Source organism: Neophocaena asiaeorientalis, unplaced genomic scaffold, assembly GCF_003031525.2.
Source record: "Neophocaena asiaeorientalis asiaeorientalis breed wild unplaced genomic scaffold, Neophocaena_asiaeorientalis_V1.1 scaffold30, whole genome shotgun sequence".
Lineage (NCBI taxonomy): Eukaryota > Metazoa > Chordata > Mammalia > Artiodactyla > Phocoenidae > Neophocaena > Neophocaena asiaeorientalis.
The window spans coordinates 1649418-1674078 of NW_020174923.1; the positions used below are offsets into that span (position 1 = coordinate 1649418).

The 24661-nt window shown below is 53.6% G+C and overlaps 1 protein-coding gene across 1 annotated transcript in view; it reads right to left on the bottom strand.

The window, feature by feature from the left end:
* Window positions 1-667: 667 nt before the first annotated feature.
* Window positions 668-24661, bottom strand: part of RGS9 (regulator of G protein signaling 9) — an 88098-nt gene continuing 64104 nt past the window's right edge. The window contains exons 12-20 of the mRNA XM_024760572.1: window positions 24493-24606; window positions 21112-21239; window positions 18172-18308; window positions 17849-17895; window positions 17237-17375; window positions 15302-15387; window positions 12760-12877; window positions 2657-3114; window positions 668-1061 (exon numbers count right to left, since the gene is read on the bottom strand). Coding sequence (XP_024616340.1) covers window positions 911-1061; window positions 2657-3114; window positions 12760-12877; window positions 15302-15387; window positions 17237-17375; window positions 17849-17895; window positions 18172-18308; window positions 21112-21239; window positions 24493-24606 — 1378 coding nt within the window. The 3' untranslated portion in view covers window positions 668-910. The remainder of the gene's footprint in view (window positions 1062-2656; window positions 3115-12759; window positions 12878-15301; window positions 15388-17236; window positions 17376-17848; window positions 17896-18171; window positions 18309-21111; window positions 21240-24492; window positions 24607-24661) is intronic.

The window sequence follows — 24661 nt, forward strand, 5'->3', positions numbered from 1 at the left end:
AAGTGCCTCCTACGTTCGTGCAGCGGGCGTGAAAATGTGCGCTCAGGGGGCAAATGGACCGAGGGTCCCCATCACGTCCACACCACGGCCAGGCTGCCCACAGGGGCTCCCAGCCAATGACCTTGCTTGGTGGGGGTCTTAAGGCAGAACCATTCTCACAAGACACGGGCTCAAGGACACCCGGGCAGCCTGGCCAAAACTTTCTTGGAAATGCTCCGCCATCTGAGACTCCCTGCCCACCGCCTCCCCAGAGGTCAGCCCCGCACCATGGTCCGAGAGCCCTCACCCTGTTCTCCAGCCTCCACCCATCATCCTTCACAGGTGTCTCCCCCAGCAATCCCCTTGCCCACCTCATCCCATCTTGGCCTCTGCTTCTGGGTGGATCGGAGCACACCTGGCATTCTAGAAGGATGCCTTTCCCCAGCCCCCTCTTCCTGTGTGATGCCACAGCCTGGGACTTCCTCCCGGGGTTGCGGCGGGGGGTGGGCTCCGTTGATGAGAGCATCACATAAAAACCAGTTTAGACCGGGAGGGAGTTCTTTGAAGTGATTCAGTTCCCTTTGTCCAGAAAACCAAAGAAGACTTGAGATTATCTCATAAATAGCTAATAAAACCAGACACACACTAACATTCCAATCCAAAAACACTTTGACAAGGTAACCTTTTATCAGTTTTAAGGCGGCAAGTCAAGTCCTCTGGTCCACATGCCTTTCTTCTGACCAAGGGTCAGGGTCGAGGGAAGGGGCTGGCCAGGGGGAGCCCTGCCAGAGCACTCTTCTCCATCATCCATCCATCCTGTCTCTCCAGTCCCCAAATACGATCTTAATGCACTTTGGTTTAGAGCAAGCATGTCCCGCGGCCCCATCCAGCCGAGTGTGCAGGAGCGACTGCCTAGCCCGAGGCCCCGGGCTCAGCTAGCTTTGCCCGCGGCCAGGCTCTCCCAGGGGCAGATGACCTCCTTTTCTATGGCCTGGTCACTCCGTTCTCCTGTCCTCGTGTCCTCCGAGTCCACCAGGCAGGTCCCGCTCCCCGTAGGCACGTCCATTTTGATCTGGAAGAAGCTTCAGGCGCAAGAGGAAAGCAGGTGGGTGGGGATAGGAGGTCACCAAATCCCCAGCTCACCCTGACATCCCTGAAGGGGTGTGGACACAGGTGCATTTGCCAAAGGCTGTGTGTGCAGGGACTGGCTGGGCGGATCCCTTTCACTGGGGAAGGAGGGAGGCTCCTATTTTCTTGCTGAATGAAGAATAATTCAGAAAATGCTTTACTTTCATTTTCGAGGGGCTTTTGAGTTTTTATGGTTTTGATGAATTCCGGATGTTCCTACAGAACATGCCAGGACTTAATCTCAGCCCCTTTAAACTGCCTTCTCATGAAGTGGTGGCCACTGAGAACAGAGGTTTTAAAAGCCCCAAGCCTGTATGTGTGGCCTGGCTGTGGCCACAAAGCTAGAACATTCCCTCAGCAGAGCCAGTTGGGAGGAATCAACAGCTATGTTCGCCGTGGATCCTGACCCCTCCCCTCCCCCATCCCCGGATGCACAGTGCACGGATACTTGGGTATCCATGGCAACCTAGGACCCCAGCAGGCGCCTTCTTTCAACCAGACGTGGCAGGGCCCAATGCAGGAGCCTGTTGGTTGGTGCAAGGTTGCCCCCCCACCTGCTGTCTCCCCCCCAGACCAAATAAAGATGGGGTCTGATTCTTTGTTTTGCATTGTCTGTAACTTTTCTTTCTGCCCTGGTCCGGGAGTGATCAAGCGCCCCTCAGAGCCTCTGTTCTGCACCCAGGAGCTGCTTCGGGGCAGGGGGTCCTCAGAGGTGGGAACAGCAGCACCCACGATGGGGTTTAGAGGGGCCTCCCCTGCGCAGAGACTGGACACTGTCAGCACCCCTGCAGCCCCTCTGAGCCACCGGGCAGGTGTGTGCAGGAGGGGGTGGGGGAGGGGAGGGAGTGCGGGGGCCCAGCACCACCTGTGGGTCCCACTGCTGCCACTGAGCTTTCCGGCCCTTTAAAAAATGCGATGGATTCATTAGATTAACGTCTTAGGGGTGGAGCAGGGTGGGTGGAAGAGTATAAAGAGGGGAAAAGAAGATGGAAAAGAAAGACACTCTTCTCCTTTTCCTCAGAAAGACAGGAGAGGGCAGCACTCAGTGTCTGGAAACTACCCAGAGGCCGAGGGGTTTAATGGACCTGTGGGTTGTGTCTGTTCTCCCAGAATCCTCCTTACCCAGCCCCCACAGCCCCCAGACCACAGAGCCTCGGTCCTCACCAGACATCCACGCGCACCCGCGCGTGCACACACAGACACACACACACACACCTCCATCACACACACACACACACACCCCTCCATCACACACACACCCCTCCATCACACACACACACCTCCATCACACACACACACACCTCCATCACACACACACGCCCACACGTGCACACACACACACACACCCCTCCATCACACACACACCCCTCCATCACACACACCCCCCTCCATCACACACACACACCTCCATCACACACACACACACCTCCATCACACACACACACACCTCCATCACACACACACACACCTCCATCACACACACACACACCTCCATCACACACACACACACCTCCATCACACACACACACACACACCCCTCCATCCTTACTTGGCTGCTCTCCGGGACCTTGGTCGTGGCAGCTGCCGGCCCGCCTCCCCCAGCGGCTGCACCTTCCCGTGGGGCACAGGGGGGCACCTGGGGGAGAGCCTGGCAAAGACCGGGGAGGCCAAACAGCCTCGTCTCAGGAACCGGCCGAGGGACAGGGCCACGCCGGCCTTGGGAGGGGCCCGGGGCCGGGGCTGGTCCGCGGAGGCCCCGCTGGTCTCAGCATCCGAGCGCCCGCGGGCGGCCTCCCGCTCCGGCTCCTCGCCCGGGGAGCCCTCCAAGGCCACCTTGATGGGCGAGGGGCAGACGGTGCTGCTGGGCCGCCGGAGGAAGCGGCTGGGCGAGGGGAAGGGCCTCCGTGGCGAGCGGCAGCGCGGGGAGCGGGGGCTGGACGGAGAGGAGGGCAGGGGGGCCCCGGTGTACACGGTCAGGTGAGGGCTGGGGGCCGCGCGCTGGTCCGGCTGCAGAGAAGGAGGGAGAGAGAGCGCGTAGTGAGCGGCGTGGCTGGTCCACGGCCCGCGGGCCGCGCTCGGCTGACTCAGCCACCTGGGCCGACGGCACGCGGCACACAGACCTCCCACCAAGGGGCCTGCCCGTCCCCAAGCCCTGGCCACGTCCCCAGGGCTGGGGTTTGCATCCCAGGGCACAGACGGCCCTTCTTCCAGGCCTGGGACACGGGGTGTGGCCAGGCTGGATTTCCAGTCGGCCTTGGACTCCGCCCCCAACGAGCAACGCCTGCACCCACCGTCCATCATGCCCTCCCTTCTCCATCCTCGGGACCGCCTAAAGACTGGAGGCATCTAACACCCTTTTCACAGAGCAGCGGAGGTGCCAGGAGGAGAGCTGATCCTTCCAGGCCTAAGACCACCCGTCTTGTCCTGAGCCCCGACCCACGTCCACGGGTCACCCCTGGGGATGACCGGGCCCACCCTTTCCCACGCCCTTCCCCGCAGGCAGCGCAGCAGGACCTGGACCTTCCGCGGAGAAGGAGCCTGGAAACACAGACAAGGAGGTTATCGGTGGGGAAAGGGGAAGTAGGTCAGCAGATCAGCCTCCCTGGGCCACGGGGGCCGACCAGGGGGCAGCAGCGTGGGGTCAGGCAGGCTGTCGGGAAGAAGCCCGAGAGCTTCATCTGAGCTAACGGCGAAAGCGAGAACCCTGAATCGTCGGCAGGAAGGCTCTCTGCTCTCACCTCCCCTCGGCCTGCTCTGTGTGCCCCTGTCACCCCGAAGGCCTGCCCTGGCCATGTGCCACATCAAAGCCCAGTGTGGATGGAGCTGGGGGCTGTGCTGGTCCTGGCGGGGAGAGGGCTCCTGGGACAGCTGGACCGACACTGCCTCCAAGAGAGAAATGCCTCCAGGGAAGAAAAACCCTCTTTGGAAGTGTCACAGCCACACAGATGTCCCGCTTAGAGGGAGCCACCTGCCCCCGGGGGCCTGGGCACTGCCCTGGGGCCCAAGGAGGGCAGCTCCGGGCGCTGAGCTGGAGTCTGCTGGCTTCTGAGGCGTGTGCTGGTCCCGACCTGAAGAGGGAAGGGCACATCCGAGAACAGCCCTGAGAGGAAAAGCAAGGCCAGGGGGCCACAGGGAGCTTTGCCGCCGGGGTTGGGGAGAGTGGTCTCCACTCTCCCACCAGCTCCCTGAAGCTCAAGCAACACTCGGTTCTGAAACAGCAGCTCGGAGGCACTGATGCTGTTCCACTGCTCAGACAGGCCGACAAACCAGAGCTGAGGCCCAGAGCCGAGGCCACTGGGTTATTATACTAACCATCATTGTGATTATTGCTGACATGCAGTGACAACTGAGCAAATGTGAGTTTCTGGGCTGAGCACTTTATGTGGACTATTGCATTTATCTCCCAGAGCCACTCGGTGAGGCAGTCAACTCTTACTATGCCCATTTTACAGATGGGAAAACCAAGGCTTCTAGAAGCTAAGCCCCAAGAATGCGGGGAACGGTGAGCAGATTTTGCAAAACCAGGCTCACTGGCTCCGTAGTTTGCGTGTGTCACGCCAGTCAGATGTCTCAGTGCAGGCTGCAGGTCAGAATCACGTAGGGTGCCCGTTACAAATGCAGATCCCAGGCCCACCCCAGACCCACTGGAGGAGAACCTCATGGGGGGCACTCAGGGAAAGCAAAGTCTCACAAACTTTGCTTGTGAGAAGGAGATGCTTTGCAAGTAAGCAAGACCCAGTAAGTTCGCGGAGCTGTGCACTGCGCTTCCGACACCTGTGTCCTACAGGGCACAGTCTGCAAAGGAGAATAACAAGAGGGATGGCTGGGCCCTGATGAAGGGTTTGGGAGATGACTGCCAGGTGTACGGCCCTGCAGTTTATGAAGCACTTAACGATGTGCCAGGTGCGCAAAGCATCTATTACCACCCCATTTTAGAGACCAGAATACTGAGGACCAGAGGGGTTCAGTACCGTCCCCATGCTCCCACCACAAACCAGTGAGTGTGGAACACAGAACTCTAAGGTGGCACCAAGATGCCTGCCCCTGCCCTTCAGGATGGGTGTGAGCTGTGGATGTCACGGGGCAGTCATCCCCGAGGTCAGGCTATGGCATACGGCATAGGTGACTCTAAAAGGAATTATCCCGGCGACCCTGATCTCATCGCCTGATCCCTTCAAATCTGAGTCTAGAAGCCAGAGAGACAGAAGTCAGAGAGGTCCGGAGCATGGTTAGGAATTCAACGAGGGAGGAGTTCTCCATGGTTGGCTTTGAAGATGGAGGGTGGGGAACGTGCAGCAAGGAGTTTGGGCGGCTTCTGGAGGCTGAGAGCAGCCCTCAGCCAACAGCTGGCAAAAAAAAATGGGGCCCTCAGTCCCATGACAAGAGACAGAATCCTTCCAACAACGTGGAAGAGCCCCCAGATGAGAACACACACAGCCTCGCGACACCTTGACTGTGTACCCTGAACAGAGACCTGCCCAGTCTCACCTGGCCACCTATGAGCTGGTAAATGGTGCTTGTTGGTGCTAATTTGTCCCTCGGGGATCGCTAACTAATACAGTGACCAAATGAGACTCTGACTCCAGGTCCGTGTAACCCCAAAGGCTTTGCTTTTCCTACTGATCCATGCTGCCAGCCCATAGCCTGGGGGTTTTGTACGGGACTTGGGGTCCTGGGCCAGAACGCCAAACTAGGAACCAGGCTTTATTCAGAGAGATGGAGAGGCATCGAGTTAAGCGAGGACACACCCACCCCCAGTTCATTACCTTAAATCCCACTCACTCAGAATTTGCGGTCAACTCCTGCTATAATCCTCACTTTACAGATAAAAACACAGAGGCTCATGGAGATGATGAAGCTCGACCAAGACGATACAGCTTAGGACAGCCAAGCCCCGCCACACCCCCCCGCCCAATTCTGGCCCTTCCTCTCCACCCCACTCCTCCGCCCAGCACCTGCTTTATTCCAGGATGAATGACAGGACACGTTAGGAAGGTGGCTACTGTCCTGCTTCACTTACCTGGCCTGAGAAAGTCCCTTCTTCTGGGCAAACAGGCATCAGCCCGACTGGCCCTGGACACTCTGAGCAAGATGCCTTTTTCTACCCACTCCCACTGCGACCCTGGCCCCTCCCATACCCACCACGGGTGTGAAGCAGCAAAGCAGCGGTGTGCGAGGCACGTGGCGAAGAAATGACGCAACAGAGACACAGTGAAGCAATGCTTCGCTTTGTTTTGTGCTGCTGTTTTATTCTGCTGCAGAAGGAGCACGACACGGAGCGCGGTCAGTGGCACGAGAACACGAGCACAGGCTTTCAATGAAAGGCAAAGCAGACGATGCGGAGACGCGACTCACTTTCCGTACAGAAACTGGCTGAGAATTTGCAGGAGACCCTGTGGCCACTTCCTGGGAGCAGGTAGGTGGAGAGGGCCACCTTCCGGGGGCCACATGCCATGCACCAGTCCCCCCTTCCCAGCCCCTCTCACTCGCCCTTTCCCTGCTGCCCCCGAAAGCAAATGAGCACAGTTGGCCCCGTGGGGAAAAATCCATGTGGGCGAACACCCCATTTCTCCTACCGGTCAGCTCATCTGCCACCGCCCAGCACAAGACCTTCCCATCTTGAACAGACAAAATTGGGGACCCATGGACTGACCAGTCACTACACTGCTGCTGGTCAGCCCTCTGCAGACATACGACGTGCCATCAATTCCCCACTCTCTTCCCCTCAAATATATCCTAATGGTCCCTGGAGAGCTAGACTCTGAGAGAGAAGAGAAAGTAAGATGGTTTGGGTCAACAAGGCTTTAAATACACCTCAGGAAATGCCCTAAAGAATAATGAACCACTGTGCTGGGCAACACTGACAAATGCAAGGAAGAACAAGCTTACTTTAAGACCATGAAGCTACTAGGGTTGGCGATGATGATACTGATGACAACGATGACGACAGTGATGGCGATGATGGTGATGATGGTGATGATGGTGATGATGGTGATGATGGTGATGGTGGTGATGATGATGGTAAGGATGATGGTGATGGTGATGATGGTGGTGATGGTGATGGTGGTGATGATGGTGATGGTGATGGTGGTGATGGTGGTGATGATGGTGATGATGATGGTGGTGATGGTGATGATGGTGATGGTGGTGATGATGATGGTAAGGATGATGGTGATGGTGATGATGGTGGTGATGGTGATGGTGGTGATGATGGTGATGGGGATGGTGGTGATGGTGGTGATGATGGTGATGATGATGGTGGTGATGGTGATGGTAAGGATGATGGTGATGATGATGGTGATGGTGATGATGGTGATGATGGTGATGGTGATGATGATGATGGTGATGGTGATGATGGTGATGGTGGTGATGATGGTGATGATGGGGATGATGGTGATGGTGGTGATGATGATGGTAAGGATGATGGTGATGGTGATGATGGTGGTGATGGTGATGGTGGTGATGATGGTGATGGGGATGGTGGTGATGGTGGTGATGATGGTGATGATGATGGTGGTGATGGTGATGGTAAGGATGATGGTGATGATGATGGTGATGGTGATGATGGTGATGATGGTGATGGTGATGATGATGATGGTGATGGTGATGATGGTGATGGTGGTGATGATGGTGATGATGGGGATGATGGTGATGGTGGTGATGATGATGGTAAGGATGATGGTGATGGTGATGATGGTGGTGATGGTGATGGTGGTGATGATGGTGATGGGGATGGTGGTGATGGTGGTGATGATGGTGATGATGATGGTGGTGATGGTGATGGTAAGGATGATGGTGATGATGATGGTGATGGTGATGATGGTGATGATGGTGATGGTGATGATGATGATGGTGATGGTGATGATGGTGATGGTGGTGATGATGGTGATGATGGGGATGATGGTGATGGTGGTGATGATGATGGTAAGGATGATGGTGATGGTGATGATGGTGGTGATGGTGATGGTGGTGATGATGGTGATGGGGATGGTGGTGATGGTGGTGATGATGGTGATGATGATGGTGGTGATGGTGATGGTAAGGATGATGGTGATGATGATGGTGATGGTGATGATGGTGATGATGGTGATGGTGATGATGATGATGGTGATGGTGATGATGGTGATGGTGGTGATGATGGTGATGATGGGGATGATGGTGATGGTGGTGATGATGATGGTAAGGATGATGGTGATGGTGATGATGGTGGTGATGGTGATGGTGGTGATGATGGTGATGGGGATGGTGGTGATGGTGGTGATGATGGTGATGATGATGGTGGTGATGGTGATGGTAAGGATGATGGTGATGATGATGGTGATGGTGATGATGGTGATGATGGTGATGGTGATGATGATGATGGTGATGGTGATGATGGTGATGGTGGTGATGATGGTGATGATGGGGATGATGGTGATGGTGGTGATGATGATGGTAAGGATGATGGTGATGGTGATGATGGTGGTGATGGTGATGGTGGTGATGATGGTGATGGGGATGGTGGTGATGGTGGTGATGATGGTGATGATGATGGTGGTGATGGTGATGGTAAGGATGATGGTGATGATGGTGGTGATGGTAATAATAATGATGGCTGTGATGACGATCACAGCAGCTAGCATTTACTGAGCACTTATATGCCAGGCATTTTCCTAGGCACTCTACTCCCTAGCCCTTGTATTTCCACTCAACCCTCACAACAAAAGCAGTCCTTTCTCTAAAATCCAAGCCTGAAAATGAATCCTGGTACCTTATGGCATAACTTATATTCTAGCATCAGATATACACCACATGGGTAGAGAAACTCAAGCCGTCTACAATATGGCATTAGTGGAATTAAGATGGTGCCTAAGTACGAGGCAGGACAGAGAATATCACAGTAATTTAAATGTATCAATACTATTGTCCAAAGAAATACTATTTTTACACCATTTGAGATTCAGATGGACCCTGTGGGGCTACTGTTAGTGCATCAAAGCTGGCAGGAGCAGATACCAGTGGCTGGAGTCTAGAAGCAGACACACTTCCAAAACCTCAAAACTGGGTAGGGATCCTTTCTACCAAACATGAGAATTTCCTGGTGCACCCCCCTCGACCCCCCAGGCCAGAAAATTCTCCCCCATCCTTGTGCTCCACTAGTGTGTTGCACACCACCCAGCCTATATCGCCTCCATGTACCCTTGTCAGCCCCTTGAGGGCAGAAAATACCTCGTCCATTTTTGCATCTGTGCCATAGCACCCACCATGGGCTCTCACACAAAACGGGTGTTTAAAATACATTTGTGGATGGAGATTAAGAGGTACAAACTACTAGGTATAAAATAAATGATACTAGGATGTAACGTACAGCACAGGGAATATAGCCAGCGTTTTATAATAAGTTTAAGTGGAGTAAAATCTATAAAAATATTGAATCACTGTTGTACACCTGAAACTAATATAATATTGTAAACCAACTATACTTTAATAATAAAAAAATATATAGAATACACTTGTGGAACACATCCAGAAGTGAAGCCATGTGTCATCTCCCTTCCTTCAGAAGGGTAATGTGGAAGCACTCATCCGTCCAATAAGGAACGATAACCTACTTTGTTGACATGTCTGTGCCTCTCCTTTGACTGGGGATTCTTGTGTGTCTGACACTGAGAAGGTTTCCATCGATGCGTGCGCCACACCTACTATGTGTCTGACACAGAGCACTGGGTACTCTGCAGGAGGATGACAGACACATGAAGCAGACACGTCTCATGAGTGAGGAGTGGGCTGGTGAATCGTTGAGTCAAAGATGAACAAGACATACTCTGTGTCCTGAAGAATTCAAGGTGCATTTCAACTCTCCCACCACCCTACCACCATTTTGCTAGGTGTGTAACCTCAGCTCATACAGGGGTAACTAGGATGGAGGGCAAATACCTCCAGTTCCATGCTTCTCAAACTTTCCCACAGAAGTAGGCCCAACAGCAGGAGAACTGGGCAACCATGCTCTCCCAGGAGTCTGAGGGCAAAAGCCTGAACCCGCCACAGCCAGGCATGAGATATCTTTGACGTCTCAGCTTTTATCTTAAAAAATTCACGTACAGCTTGCAGTCTAATTCGTAATATATTCATGATTATTTTAATGTGAAATTTAAAAAACTATCTAACTTCCCTCCCATTGCAAATCTTCAAGTAAAATTGATGGCCCAGGCTGGGTATGCTCCTGGAATTCACTGACTCTGGTTTGAGAAACATGGATCTGGTCCCAACCCCTCATTTCAAAAATTATGAAGCAGAGAGGTGAAGTGACTTGCTCACGACCACATGGCTAGCGACAGAATGAGGACAAGAGTCTAAGAGGCCTTGTCCAAACCCGGGGGTCTTTCCACCCACCCATGCATCCATCCATCCATCTATCCATCCATCCATCCATCCATCCATGTAATATGTTTATGCAGAATTCACTAGGTATAAAGCATCAGATTCCAAATAGTGAGTGAGATACGGTCCCTTCCCTCATGTCACTCAGTTTACAATGGCTCATCACCTGAAATTTCTGCTTGAGGCGCTCCCCCTGCGTTGGAGGACTCCAAGATTCTTCAAAAGAGAGATGAACAAAGCATCTCTGTAGTTGCTCTTCCAGAGTGTAAACTAGTCTATGACTGGGGAAGACGGGGAGATTAATAGAATCCCTTTGCTAACGTGAAACCAAGAGCCTCAAACCTCTTACAACGGCCTGGAAAGCCCGCGATGGCCTGCCTGCCCACCTCTTGGACCTCATCTTGTACCACTGCCCCTTTGTCTACCAGGCTCCTTTCATCTGGCCTTTCAGTCTGAGCCATTTCCCGCCTCTGGGCCTTTGCTCATGCAGCTCCCTCTGCCTGGAAAGTTCTTCCTGCCTCACCTGCACTCCTTCTATGGCCAAATGTTTTTCATCCTCTGCTTACCCGCCGCCACCTCAGAGAGTCCCCGAGTCCACACACGCCGCGTCCTCTACTACGGCACTGTATATGCATTAAAGCACATTCTATGGGTCTTATCATAGTTTTGTTTGAGTTGCCGATTACAAGGATGGCCTCAGTTCTTCAGCCCTCCACATCTCCCTGTCTTTTGCCAGAAGACTTTGAAATTTCTCTCGCTGAAGAGGAAGAAGCGATTTCCCCAGCCCTTGATTCTAGGCTGGGCTTGTGACTCGCTTTGGTTATTAAGATGAGGTACCAGTCCCAGGCCTTCATCTCAAGAATCTTACGTGCTTCCACCGACTCCCCTGCAACTTTGCCATCCTCATGGGATCATGCCCAGGCCAGGCTGTTGAAGGATAAGAAACATGTGAGCAGAATCCTTCAACTCATCCCGGCCTAGGCTGCCACAGATCAACCCTCACCAGGCGTGGGGATGAGCCCCACGAAGATCAACAGAACCTCAGAGATGACCCTATATGCATAAGCCATGAACACTTATTCTTCTATACCACTCTAGTTGTGTGCTTGTTTGTTACACAGCAGCAGCTACCTAATACACTTGGCTTCCTTATTTTTTTGTCAGTCCTGGACTATAAGCTCCATGAGGCAGGGAACATGTCTATTTTATTCACCAATGCCTGGCACATAATAGGTGCTCAGTTAATTTGCTGAGTGAGTCTTCTTGATGTAGAAGGTCGGTACCTGCTCATCCACTTGCTTTATCTCTTTTGCATTCTTACACAGGTGTACAGGAGCAAACCCAACTTCAAGAATTACCTTTAGGCCTCCAAGGTCAGAGCTGGAACTGTCCTGACCACCCCACCCCCCACCCCTGACCACAGGCTGGCCTAATCTAAAGCTATGGAGGAGGGAAGCACCAACATCTAGATAATATCCCAAAGAGTACTATCTTTGACCCTGACTCATTTTGAAAAGGTCACAGACCTCTAACCATCCCTCCTCCCATGAATGAAGACATCGGCACCTTCGTCCTTTAACCAAAAAGATGTTCCATTTTACCTGGACTTCTCTGGAGGCCTCTGGCCTATGTCCTTCATTCCTACAAGCTACTAATTCCCCTGGCATCATGTAAAAGGGGGATGGGGAGGCAAAAGCGAAGGAGAGAGTCCACCAACCCTCAAAACTTAGGACTAAGAACAAGCTCAAAAGAAATGTCTCAGCAGAGTTTCTCCAGGCAGGTGTGACAGAGGGGCCCCAGGAAAGGGCATCTACAGGGGAGCCCTGCAGCCAGCCCCTGGTTGGGGCGCCCCGTCCCCGGCTGCTTTAGAGGCAGAGTCTAAATTGGAGAAACGGGAGGAGGAGCTTTGGACGCTACTGGAAACAAACATGCGGAACGATGCCCTGGGGGTAGTTAACCACGCCCTTCTCCCCAATGGCGGTTCACGAAGCAGCTTTTCTCTCTGGTTCTCACCCCCAAGGACTCCGGAGGGTAAGACAGGCGATGTCACAGCAACGGAGTCAGGTGCAGCCCCCCTCTCCCCGCCTCCCCCGTGCCCGCCCGGCCCCTTGGCGATCTGGAGGGGTAAGAGGAAGCCCAAGACAGGGGTCCGAGGAATCGGGGGTGAACCCGACTGGCCCACCGCGCAGAACCCTCTAGACTCTCCCCCACCCCCAGGAATAAATAAGTGTGCATTTATTTGGGAGGCAGCTCTTTTCTGAGTTGGCTCCTGCGATCCAGTTTGCTCATGACCTGGGTGATGTCCACCGTGTTGGCCGCTTCCCGAGCCTTGGCTTCTTCTTCCAGCTGCCTGAGGATGACGGGGCTTGGGCTGGAGCGCAGAGTACGCCGCATGAACCGGAGGCTCGAGCTGAAAGGGAGGAGAGAACAGTGGCTGGCGAAGGGCCACGCGCTCCCCGAAGCGACACTGGCACACCTGGCGGGAGGTGAGGCCGGACTCCGTATCGGCCCCTTATCCCCGCGGGGAACCTCACGGGGGGCCCTCAGAGGCACATCCAGCCGTGGCTCTTTTCTCCCCGCTGGGAGGATGGGACCAGACTGAGGACCAGCTGCCATCATATCTGAGGCTTAGACGCGGCCAGGAAGACTCAGACGGTGCCAAGTACAGACTACCGTTCATGAGGTTTAGAAGTCAACGAGGCATCTTATCTTCCTGGAGGCCCTTCCAGAAAGAAGCGGACGAGGAGGGTCTGGATACTGGAAACCCAGGGGCTCCGGCCCCCAGGGAGAATTGGAACGCTTGTTTTCAAAAGCCAAGGTTCTGGGGCTTCCCTGGTGGCGCGGTGGTTGAGAGTCCGCCTGCCGATGCAGGGGACGCGGGTTCGTGCCCCGGTCCGGGAAGATCCCACGTGCCGCGGAGCGGCTGGGCCCGTGAGCCATGGCCGCTGAGCCTGCGCGTCCGGAGCCTGTGCTCCGCAACAGGAGAGGCCACAGCAGTGAGAGGCCCTCATAGCGCAAAAAAAAAAAAAAAAAACCCACAAAAGCCAAGGTTCTGGAAAGGAAGGAAAGAGCGGGGCCATCAAGGAGCGAGCCTGCACGGGCAGAGCAAGGGGACGGGTCCTGAAGAGGCGTGGTGAGCAGGCGTGCGCTGTGCGCCCGCACCAGACCCGGCGGACCCTTCCTCCAAAGCACTGTGCGCATGGGCGAACCGTCAGCTCCTTCAACAAAAGCCAGTCGTGGATCCCCGACCCCAAACTCTCCACCACGACCTCGGGAGCCAAGACAAAGCTCTGAGTGAGGCAGGTGATGGAGAGCAGGCTTGGAAAATGAGCATTTCAGCAGCAAGGGGAGACTTAAAACCTAGGACCTCCCCCAAATTTCAGGACCACGTAAGCCCCTGGAACTCCAGCATCCACCCTAGGGAGGAAGAGGGCTCCCCTACCCGTAAGTCAGGGGTCCCACCAGCCCTGCCTGCCTGGAGCTCCATTTAACTTGTTCTGGAAAAATTAAGTTTTGTGCGCTGTCTCACGCCTGAGAGTCACGGGGCAAACTCATACCCGCCCTGCCATCCCCACATAGTTCCAGGCCGGGCTTCCCACGTCCCACGGGGGTGTTCTCACTCGCGGTAGCGGTGACAGCATCACCGGACAGCGGTACCCGACCTCACAGCCGAGCACTGCACCTGTGGTCTAGTGCCGCCCCAGCCAAGCACCCGGATGCCCCACAAAAGATCTCAGCTGATTTCTCAGGTCTGTGCCAACTTAAAAAACATCTGGAGAGAGACATACGAAGCTCTCCTCCCTTCCCCACTACTTTCTGGCAGAACTTCTAGAGCTATTATGGCCCTTTCTTGTGGCTTAAAGAAAAGCTTTCAAGTCCCCAGGGACACTGAACTCCCTTCCTTACCCCGTGAACCTAGAAGAATAGCACCACAAAGACCTCCTTTCTCTCCTTTTCATAACAGGGCCATTATCCTCAAGAATGAAACCAAGTTGGGTTTTTTTTTTAAGCTCCTTTGACAAAGGCTCTGGTCCAACCACCCCTCTTTTGAATTGACTGGAGACTATGGAAAAAGAGCCCAGCGTGGGCTGAGCTGGCAAACGGGGGCGGAGAACATCTACTAAGGGGGGGCCGGGGGAGGGGCGGACAGGACATGCGCTGGCGCTGGGAAAACCTCCGCCAAAGTCCTGCGTCTTTGTTCAAGCTGCTGTTCGGATACTCTTTTGAATCTTCAGTCCCTGTTGAGTTTTCTTTTTCCCCAAAAAAAGGAGCCCAAACTGCCCCTCAGAACATTTCATCCTTTGCCCAAGGGCTCTGCCAGATGGGATATGCTCCACATCTCCAATGAGGAAGGTGAGAAAGAATGAAGAAGGCCGTCCCCCTGGCTCAGCAGGAATACTTAGAGTTTCCCTGTACCTTTTCCCTAAGAGTCTATATTTTTCTTGGGGTGCAATCTGCTCTCCTCTCCACAGTCTTAGGCCATTACAAAGGACATTACCAGGATGTAGCTAAATTAATTCCTACACATCAGTTTGGAGGTGGAGAAGCGTAGCAATTAAAAAGCCAATGAGATGCTTCCATTTGTAATAAAGGTCATTATCCCAGCTCATAATCAAAACTCTTTGAAACCAGTGTTAGGGAAACAAAAGTTACTGGCAGTAATTACTATGCGCATCTTGCCAGCATGATTTCTGAGCATGGTGAGAAATACTTCCCAGTCCCCAATATTTTCATCCAGCAAATACCTTGATAATAGCCGTTTGGCTGAAAGAGACCCTCCTTTCCCTGTAAACAAAGCAGCAGGCAATGAGTGACTGCAACCCATTCCACTTGCCTTCTCTTGGTGGTTTCCTGAGGTTCAACCGCTCTGGCCAGCATTTCCTTATAGACTGGGGATTTCAAGTAGCGGGCATAAGAGTCCTAGCGGGAACAAGAGAAAAACAGTTATTATGAGAGGGAAAGTGTCACATCAAACGAATACACTGGGGCTTCCCTGTGGCGCAGTGGTTGAGAGTCCGCCTGCCGATGCAGGGGACACGGGTTCGTGCCCCGGTCCGGGAAGATCCCACATGCCGTGGAGCGGCTGGGCCCGTGAGCCATGGCCGCTGAGCCTGCGCGTCCAGAGCCTGTGTTCCCCAACGGGAGAGGCCACAGCAGTGAGAGGCCCACGTACCGCAAAAAAAAAAAAAAAAAAAAAAAAAAGAAACGAATACACTGGCCGTTTCCCCAGCCTTCCCTCGGCAGTGAGATTGCAAAGTTAAGAAGATTTGTATCCTTGTGTGCAAGGCATTCAGATGTGTGTCTAAAGCCACGGCGCTCAAGTGTGGTCCCCATGCGGCAGCATCCATTTCACCCGGCCACTTGCTAGAAATGCACATTCTCGGAGACCCGGGGAGTGGGACATGCTGAGTCTTGGCCAGATGCTGCCGCCCTTCACACTAGAGAACCCTGGTCCACAGCCGCCCCCAAAGAATCTCGAGGGCTCTCCAGCGAAGTACGCACAAAACAGCAGACCCTTGCTTCCAACCTTGCCCACCCGCTACCTCCACTTCCAAGCCCACTCACAAGCCCTTCTCCCCTGAATTTCAGTAGAAAGGCAAGAGGATACCAAACCCAGCCCAACCAAAAACAGCCCCAGGCTCAGACTCCTCTTGTGTGGCTATTTACTGGGACCCTCGGCAGGTTCAGGGAACTTCCTGAACGCCTGCTCCCCGCAAGCCGACTGCAAACTCTAGTCGTAACATACATGGGACAAAGCCCACAGAAACATCTAGGAGAATTTCTCAACGACCAATTGAGAATTTTAAAAAATTTATTGAAACGGTACCATTCTAAAGACTAAGTAGTAGCAGTCCAAGTCATGAGAACTGTGGACAGAAGACCTAAATAGACATTTCTCCGAAGAAGACACACAGATGGCCGACAGGGACATGAAAAGCTGCTCCACGTCGCTAATCATTAGAGAATGCAAATCAGGACTACCGTGAGGTATCACCTCACACCGGTCAGAAGGGCCATCCTCAAAAAGTCTACAGATAACCGATGCTGGAGAGGGCGTGGAGAAAACGGAACCCTCCTACACGGTGGGGGGCATGTACATTGGTGCAGCCACTATGTCATGATGGTCTATGCGACGACTGCAGAGTGAGAAGCCTTAAGAAGGCATGCAGGGGCTTCCCTGGTGGCACAGTGGTTGGGAGTCCACCTGCCAATGCAGGGGACACATGTTCGAGCCCTGGTCCGGGAAGATCCCACATGCCGTGGAGCAACTAAGCCTGTGTGCCACAACTACTGAGCCTGTGCTCTAGAGCCCACAGGCCACAACTACTGAGCCTGCATGCCACAACTACTGAAGCCCGCGCGCCTCGAGCCCGTGCTCTGCAACAAGAGAAGCCACCGCGATGAGAAGCCCACGCACCGCAACGAAGCGTAGCCCCCGCTCGCCGCAACTAGAGAAAGCCCACGCGCAGTAACAAAGACCCAACACAGCCAAAAATAATAAATAAATTTTAAAAAATAGATTAAAAAAAAAAAAAAAACAGGGCACACAGTCTCTGCAGGCAGCCCTCCCTGGCCAGAGGGCCCAGGAGCACAAGGAGGGGCCAGCTCAGCGGGCAGGAGGGAGAGACAGCTGACAGCCCTGCATCTAACACCGCAAAGCAGTGACCACGCATTCTCTCCCTTTTCCCCACATCTAAAGAACCCTCCCAGCACCTGGGGAGGGAAGCGCTTCCAGGCCTCCGTGCACCCTCACCACCGCCGCACCTACCTTCTTCATGAGCATGTAGATGTGGGTCTGTGCGGCGTCCAGCACGTAGCGGTGGGGATGCTTCAGCCCCTTGACTGTGATGTCCATGGTTTTGCCGTCTATGTTTATCCACCGCCTCGCCCCTGGGGCCAGAAACAGCCTGAGACGGGGAGGAAGACGTCAGCAAAAGTAGCCAGACCAGGTCAGTGAATGAAAAGTTCACAGCTGCTTGGGAGCGAGGGGTTGACAGTCGTGGGTTGGGTCCCCCGGGGTGAAAGTGGTCCTTTTTTTAGGAGACACTAAAGCATTTGAACAGGCCATCAAGCAACATTTCTTAGAAGCAAGAAAACAGCCCTGCCAGCATCGGGAATGTGAACTTGTGTTTGACTTTGGAATTCCCAACCTCTGGCAGAGAGAGAGCAAAAAGTGGGTGGGCTGACCCTCCCCCAGCTTTCTCCCAGGACCTCCAGCCTCCCGGAGCAGGGGTGAGGTGTCCACAGCGCGAGGTGAGGTGACTGATGGGGACGTGAGGTGTGGGGGGCCTCCATCCAGTCTCCGACCTCAAGCATAACCGCGGGGGGGGGCAGCTGGGGTGCCGGGGGGAGACCTCCCCCCAATCTGGCTCATCCTCACTTGTAAATCTCCTCCGCTTTCTCCTTGACCTTGGACTGATCTCCGTACTGAAGAAAAAAAAATGAGCACACCTACGTGCTCCAGGGGGGCACGTGCCCTGTGTGTGCAGCCCACGTGTCTGCCGGGAACCTGCGCTTTCCCCCGGGGCACACAAGTCAGAGCTCAGATGAACCACCAGAGGCGGTCTCGTTCCTCTTCATCCAGGAGGTCGCACACCTTGCTTGGACAAGTGACATCTGATTAGGCTGGGACGCATGCGTCGCTGCTCTGTAGGTTTTCTCCGTGAAGGGTCCTGGTGACTTTGCGCCTGGTCGATGACGCACGTGACTCCCACCTCCTTTGTGCACAGAGAGCCCGTCTCTTAGGGCTCCTCGCGGGGCGTATTCCAGCCAAAGACCCTCACGGAGATGCTGCCGAAGCAGCGATGCTGACGGGCTGGCTCTCAGGAAGGCCTGGTCACCTGAGCCGGAGAGTCTGCGCCTCTGGGCCCAGGAGGAAAGCCAGCTTCTGCCCCACCCCGTTTCCTTCCAACTTCTCTAACTGGAAGGGGGATTCTCCCAGCCCCCAGTAGTGGGAACACCTCGGTGCGCCATCCCAGGTGGCCAGTTTTCGCCTGAGAAAATAAACGGGGTCAGTCCAGTGGGAGAGCAAGAGCTTACGTGTGCCTGTGTGTGTGTGTGTGTGTGTACGTTGTGCGTGCACACGTGTCTGTGTATTCGCGTGTGTGCATGTGTGTGTGTGCCTGTGTGTGCATGGGGGGCAGGGGGGAGGTGAATCACAGAATGCCATGGTGGGCGGAAATGGACCAGACCATCCCCTCCTCTCCATTCCCAGTATTCTCTGGAAGGCTCCCAGGTATTTTAGACTGGAAAAGTTTGCACGATCCTAAACTAGTTGACCTCTGTCCCGTAACTCCACAGAGATCCTTCCTCTTCAGCATGAAATTCAGGGTGCTCCTGGGACCGAGATCACAAACATGAGTAAGCAGGCCAGCAGTGCTCTTAAGTGACAGCCATTGGTCTTACAGCAAGTGCCCTGCAGACCACCTTGCCCACGGCAAGACGGTTAATTGCTGAAGGGTAAAATTAAATGAGCAATTATTCACACTAGTCAAAAGGCGGAAACAACCCACACGTTCATCAGCAGATGAAAGGATAAACAAAAATGTGGTGCACACATACAGTGGGTATTATTCAGCCTTAAAAAGGAAGGAAGTTCTGACATAGCTACCATGTAGATGAACCTTGAAGAGAGCATGCACCGTGAAACAAGCCAGACACAGGACAAAGACAGTCTGATTCCATTTATATGTGGTTCCCAGAGTCGTCAAGTTCATAGAAACAGAAAATAGAATGGTTCCCAGGAGCTGGCGGGGAGTGGAGGAGTGGGGAGTTAGTGTTTAATGGGGATAGAGTTTCGGTTTGGGAAGATAAAAAAGTTCCGGCGACCGATGGTGGTGACAGGTGCACGATGATGTTAATTTCACTGAACTCTACACTTAGAATGGTTAAAATGGTAAGTCTTACGTTATGAATACTTTACCAGGGTAAAAAAAAAATTAAATGAGCACAGAAAAATGTGTACATGAATGTTCATGGCAGTACTACCCATAATAGCCAAAAAGTTGAAACAACCCAAATGTCCACCACCTGAGAAGTAGATAAACAAAATGTGGTATCTTCACAGAATGGAATATTATTTGGTCATGAAAAGGAATGAAGCATCGTTACATGCTCCAACGTGGATGGACTTTGAAAATACTATGCTAAGTGAAAGAGGACAGAAAGCCACATATGGTATGATTCCATTTATAGGAAATGTCCAGAACAGGCAAGTCCACGAAAATAGAAAGTAAATTAGTGGTTGCCTAGGGCTGGGGGTGTGGGCTGGGGAGTTGGGAGCAGAGGAAGACAGAGAAATAGGGAGTGACTTCTATGGGTCAGGGGTTTCTTTTTGAGGTGGTGAAAAGGTTCTAGAATTATATAGTGGTGATAGTTGTGCAACTCTGTGAATCTACTACACAGCACTGAACGGCACACTTTGAAAGGGCATGTGAATGATACGGTCTGTGAATTTATAGCATGTGAAGCATATCTCAATTTTTAAAATTTTAATTAAATGAACTGATTATTTACGTGTTCTGCTCGTACCGGAAGCCTCGGGAATCTCATCCCGAGATCACCAATAGCGCTCTTTTAATAACGCAGGGAAATCTTGGGGATGGATTCTTACCAACACTAAGTGACGCCTGGGTGGGATAAGCTCAGAGTGTAGTTTGTTAGCCGACCACTAGATGGCGCCGGATCCACTTATTCACCAGTTGCTTCCGGCCTGTCCTAAAAGCAGCTCCCTTTCCCATCCAACTGTTCTGGGTTTTATCACCTCGCGGCAATTAGGCTTAATCAGAAAAAAGCGATTTTCAAGAATCCATCTTAGCATGTAATGTGTGCATCCGGCAGTCAAACAGGCTTACGGCAAGTCCCGTGGGATACTTTCAGGTGCAACCTCACAGGCCAGTGGGTCTTGGGGAGCCAGGCCGTGTCAAGGCTCAAATGTGATGCTCTCCACGACTGGGGACTTGGAGAGAAATAAAGGAACCCCATAAAAGTAAACTTTTCAGGGGAGGTGGTGAAGCCCATGGAATGCTCCGCCTATAGGGAAGCTGGTCCCGATCTGGCCTTTGCTTTTCCCAGGTGTCTCCCACTGCAGTGTATTTACGAGGCTGCAGGGGCCTCCGGACGGCTGGGGTATAAAATGTGGCCCCATCCATTCCATTCAAATCCTCCAAGGAAGCAGACCAGGAGCTGAGACAGTGGCTCTCGATCATGGCCGCATGTCAGAATCACCTGGGGAGTTTTCAAGACTTCAGAGATTCCGCCCCAAACCAATTAAAAAGGAACCTCTGGGGATGGGATCCAGGTGAACTGCATGGGCGGCCACGGCAGAGGGGCCCTGAGCTGAAGAAAACCAGGTACATGGCGGCAGCAGACCCGGGAGCTCGAGGGTGGGAGACCCAGGGATCAGGGTGAGCCAGTGAGGGCAGCCAGAGGGGATGGAGCCTTGGAAACCTGAGTCATGTCCACGTGGATTCTGTGAGCAAAGCAATTCCCCCGACCGCGGGGCCCCCGGGAGCCAATGGAGAGACCGGGTCCAGGATGAGAGTCGGCCCAAGCAGAACTATGGAAACACCTGCCGAGCAACCTCGGAGCCCTAGGCTAGACATTCAGGAATATTTCTAAAAGCAAATGTTTTATTTAAAAAACTCAGAGACCCACCACTGAATTCTTTCTTGAGAAAGTACTGGAAGCTCTGTCGACCCTTGGGGTCTCGGATCAGCTCGCTGAAGTTGAAAGCCCATCGTTCCACCCGCATCTTGGTTGGGAATTCCACCCTGCAAGGACCACAATTTGTAAATGCTCCAGACACTCAGGCCGCACCCAGGGGGCCTGCGTGCGGTGAGGGGGCTTCAGCCCCTGCTAACCTCCGCGAGTCCCCCGGCCCAGGGCACGACCCAACCCTCCCCTCCTCCATACCCGCACAAACAAGCCGAGTAACCCCTTGCTTGGAAAATGCAGCCTCAGACACGTCCCCTGGGCCACGTCTCAGGATTTGGCCTCCCCAGCGGCGGGGAAGGAGACCCCCAGCAGAGAGCCTCACGCTAACCCTTCAGGGCAGAGGGACATGCACGCCTCCTCGAAGGCCTGTGGAGACCAGGGGGCCAGCCTGCCACACCAGACCAGAGAGAATCCCAGAACGGCCCCGGTGATGGGTGCTGTGGCCACTGCCAGCCCCTCAACACCCCTTTCCCACGGGAACATCTGGTGACCCTTCCTGCCCTGCTTCAGGCCCCGTGCCCCCAGGCAGACACCCCACAGGCCCTGCCGGCCGTGCACCCTCTCCCAGAGCCTCCCCTACGATGCCAGGCCCACTCCACCGCCACTCATTCTGAACATGCTTCGATCTCAGGAAGGACACGCGAGCCCAGCTAGCATGGGGTGGGTCTCACGGTCTAGAAAATCCAGAAAACTGTTGACTTTTCTCCTATTCCTTATGGAATTCTCCATAACCCAACACAGCCCCTGAGAAACAGAGGTTCCCAAGTCCCAGACACCACGTTGCCCACTGGTGCAACAGCTGAAACCATGACTGGGTACAAGTGATGTCTGTGGTATCTCAAGCCAGTCAGGCAATCGTACGCTTCCCTAACGTCGCGTGGGAACAATAAGGATCCCGGAGTAACAGCTACCACTTACGGAGTCACCATCTGTGACACACTGTGCTTTACACACACACACATCGCTGGGTCCCTAAGGGAACACGGCCAGCTGGATAGCACTTCCAAGACAACGGAGGCTCAGAGAGGGTAAACCCTTGCCCGGGCCCACACAGTAAGAAGCAGGGCCCGGCATGAAACAGGTGTGCCAACTTCAGCGGACATCAGAATCCCCTGGGAGACTCATTAAAACACCGACTGCTGGGCGCCATCCCCCAACTTCCTGATTCAGTCTCGGGTGCGGCCCCAGAGCTTGCATTCCCCACGAGTTCCCGGAGGACGTCGATGCGGCCGGTCCATGGCCAACCCTGGGAGCGGATGCTCCGAGCCGGTCTTGTGGACCCTCGCTGCTCACTGAAATCAGTGGGTTAATGGGGCTCAGGAGGTGAGCCAGGCCAATTAAGAGGCTTTGGAGATAAGGGCTGGATACTGGGTTTTCGTCTGCTACGTTTTGTTTGTTTGGCCGCACTGCGCGGCACGTGGGATCTTAGTTCCCAGACCAAGGTTTGAACCCGCGTCCCCAGCATTGGAAGCGCGGAGTCTTTACCACTGGACCACCAGGGAAGTCCCTGTTTTTGTTTTTAAGCTTCCCAGGTGATGTTAATACCGTTCTAAAATCTAAACCATTAAGAAGAAGGCCTCCCATTTTTGGGGGGTGGGGCTCATCTGGCATCCACCCAGTACCCTCTGATCACGGGCTCCTACATAAGCATCGCCTCTTTTCTTCACCAGCAAATCTCTACCTCAAGCTTCCATACTCCACTCTCCACTGCACGTAGCATCCGGCAGCATCCACGCCTCCTTCCCAAACCCTCTCAGGACGGTCCCTGTCCTGGCCAGGTGGCCCCGCCTTTTCCCCACAAGCGCCGACTTCTGCACATCCTTGTGCACAGGGAGGTACAGGCTGCCTCTCCCTTCTGATGACTGCGACAGAGACACAAGCTCCAGAAAACCGTCCTAATAACTAGAGGCCCCGGAAGACTCCCCAGAAGATGGTTCTAGAGTCTTGGGCTCTGCGGTTGACCCCCGACTCCAGGTGAGCGCCCTCCTTCACCTGTCTGCTGCCCATAGCGGGCTACGCGGAGGGGTGAAAGGCCTCCGCAGCTACGCCTGCTCACCTGGCCGGATCTGTGCCACCTGGGTGTTCCTCATGCCTTAGGTGGTGACGGCCTTGGCGCTGACCCCGCTGTGGCATGTACCCGACGCTCTCTGTTTTTCCAGCTACCCCACCCCACCCCACACGCTCCTTCCAGCCCCTTCTGCCTCTCCTGCTCCAGCTCCCTCTGAACTGCCCCCCTCTTCTTCCCCCCTATGTTAGCTTGGGCTTTTCCCCCCTGCATCTTGGCCTTTGCCCCCTCTTCCAGACGACAGATTTATGCAGGCACAGGTAGCAGCAACAACTGTTCAAATTTCATAAACAGCAAAGGAGTGAGTGGTGTAATCCCCAAGGCAGCTTTAGGGCTCTGCTTTCCAGGAACTTATTTTTACTCTAGTCAGAAGTCAAAAGTGCGAAGCCATGAAGATGATTGTTTTCTTTTCAAAAACGCTCTATGGGCTTCCCTGGTGGCACAGTGGTTGAGAGTCCGCCTGCCGACGCAGGGGACGCGGGTTCGTGCCCCGGTCCGGGAAGATGCCACATGCCGCGGAGCGGCTGGGCCTGTGAGCCACGGCCGCTGAGCCTGCACGTCCGGAGCCTGTGCTCCGCAACGGGAGAGGCCACAGCAGTGAGAGGCCCGCGTACCGGAAAAAAAACGATCTATGTATTGTTAAAGCAGAGTTACCACTTGACCCAGCAGTTCCATCCCTAGGTACATACTCCAGAGAACTGAAAAACATGTGTCCACGTAAAAACTAGCACACGAATGTTCACAGCAGCATTACTCACAATCGCTAAATGGCAGAGACAAGCCAAACGGCCATCAGCTGATGGATGGGTAAACGAGATGTGGCGTGTGCATATACATTAATATTTTTCAGCCGTAACTCGGGATTGAGTATGAATACCTGCTTCAGCATGGATAAACTTTGAAGGCATTATGCTAAGTGAAAAAAGCTATCACAAAAGACCACAGATTGTGTGATTCCATTGATATGAATGTCCATAATAGGCAAACCTGTAGAGACAGAAGGTTTAGCGGTTGCCTAGGACTGGAGGGTTTGGGGGAGGGGGATTTGGAGGGTAGTAGCTAAAGGGTAGGGGGTTTCTTATTTGGGTGATGAAAATATTTTAAAATTGTGGTGATGGCTGTACAATTCGATGAATATAGTAAAAACCATTGGCTTGTACACTTTAAATGGGTGAATTATACAGTGTGTGAATTCTAACTCAAAAAGTTACTTTTAAAAGGACCCCGATATCTCGAATACATACAGTTTGGCATTTAAATCCCAGAACTGGGTGTCATCCGTTACCCAAGGATTGCTAGGAAGGCAGCCCGACATGATGGCGTCGTTGGACGAAAACTGCTCACTGTACTTGACGATCCTGAAAAGCAAACGGAAAGCGATTTCCTAGAAGTTCAACACCCCAGAGACCAAAT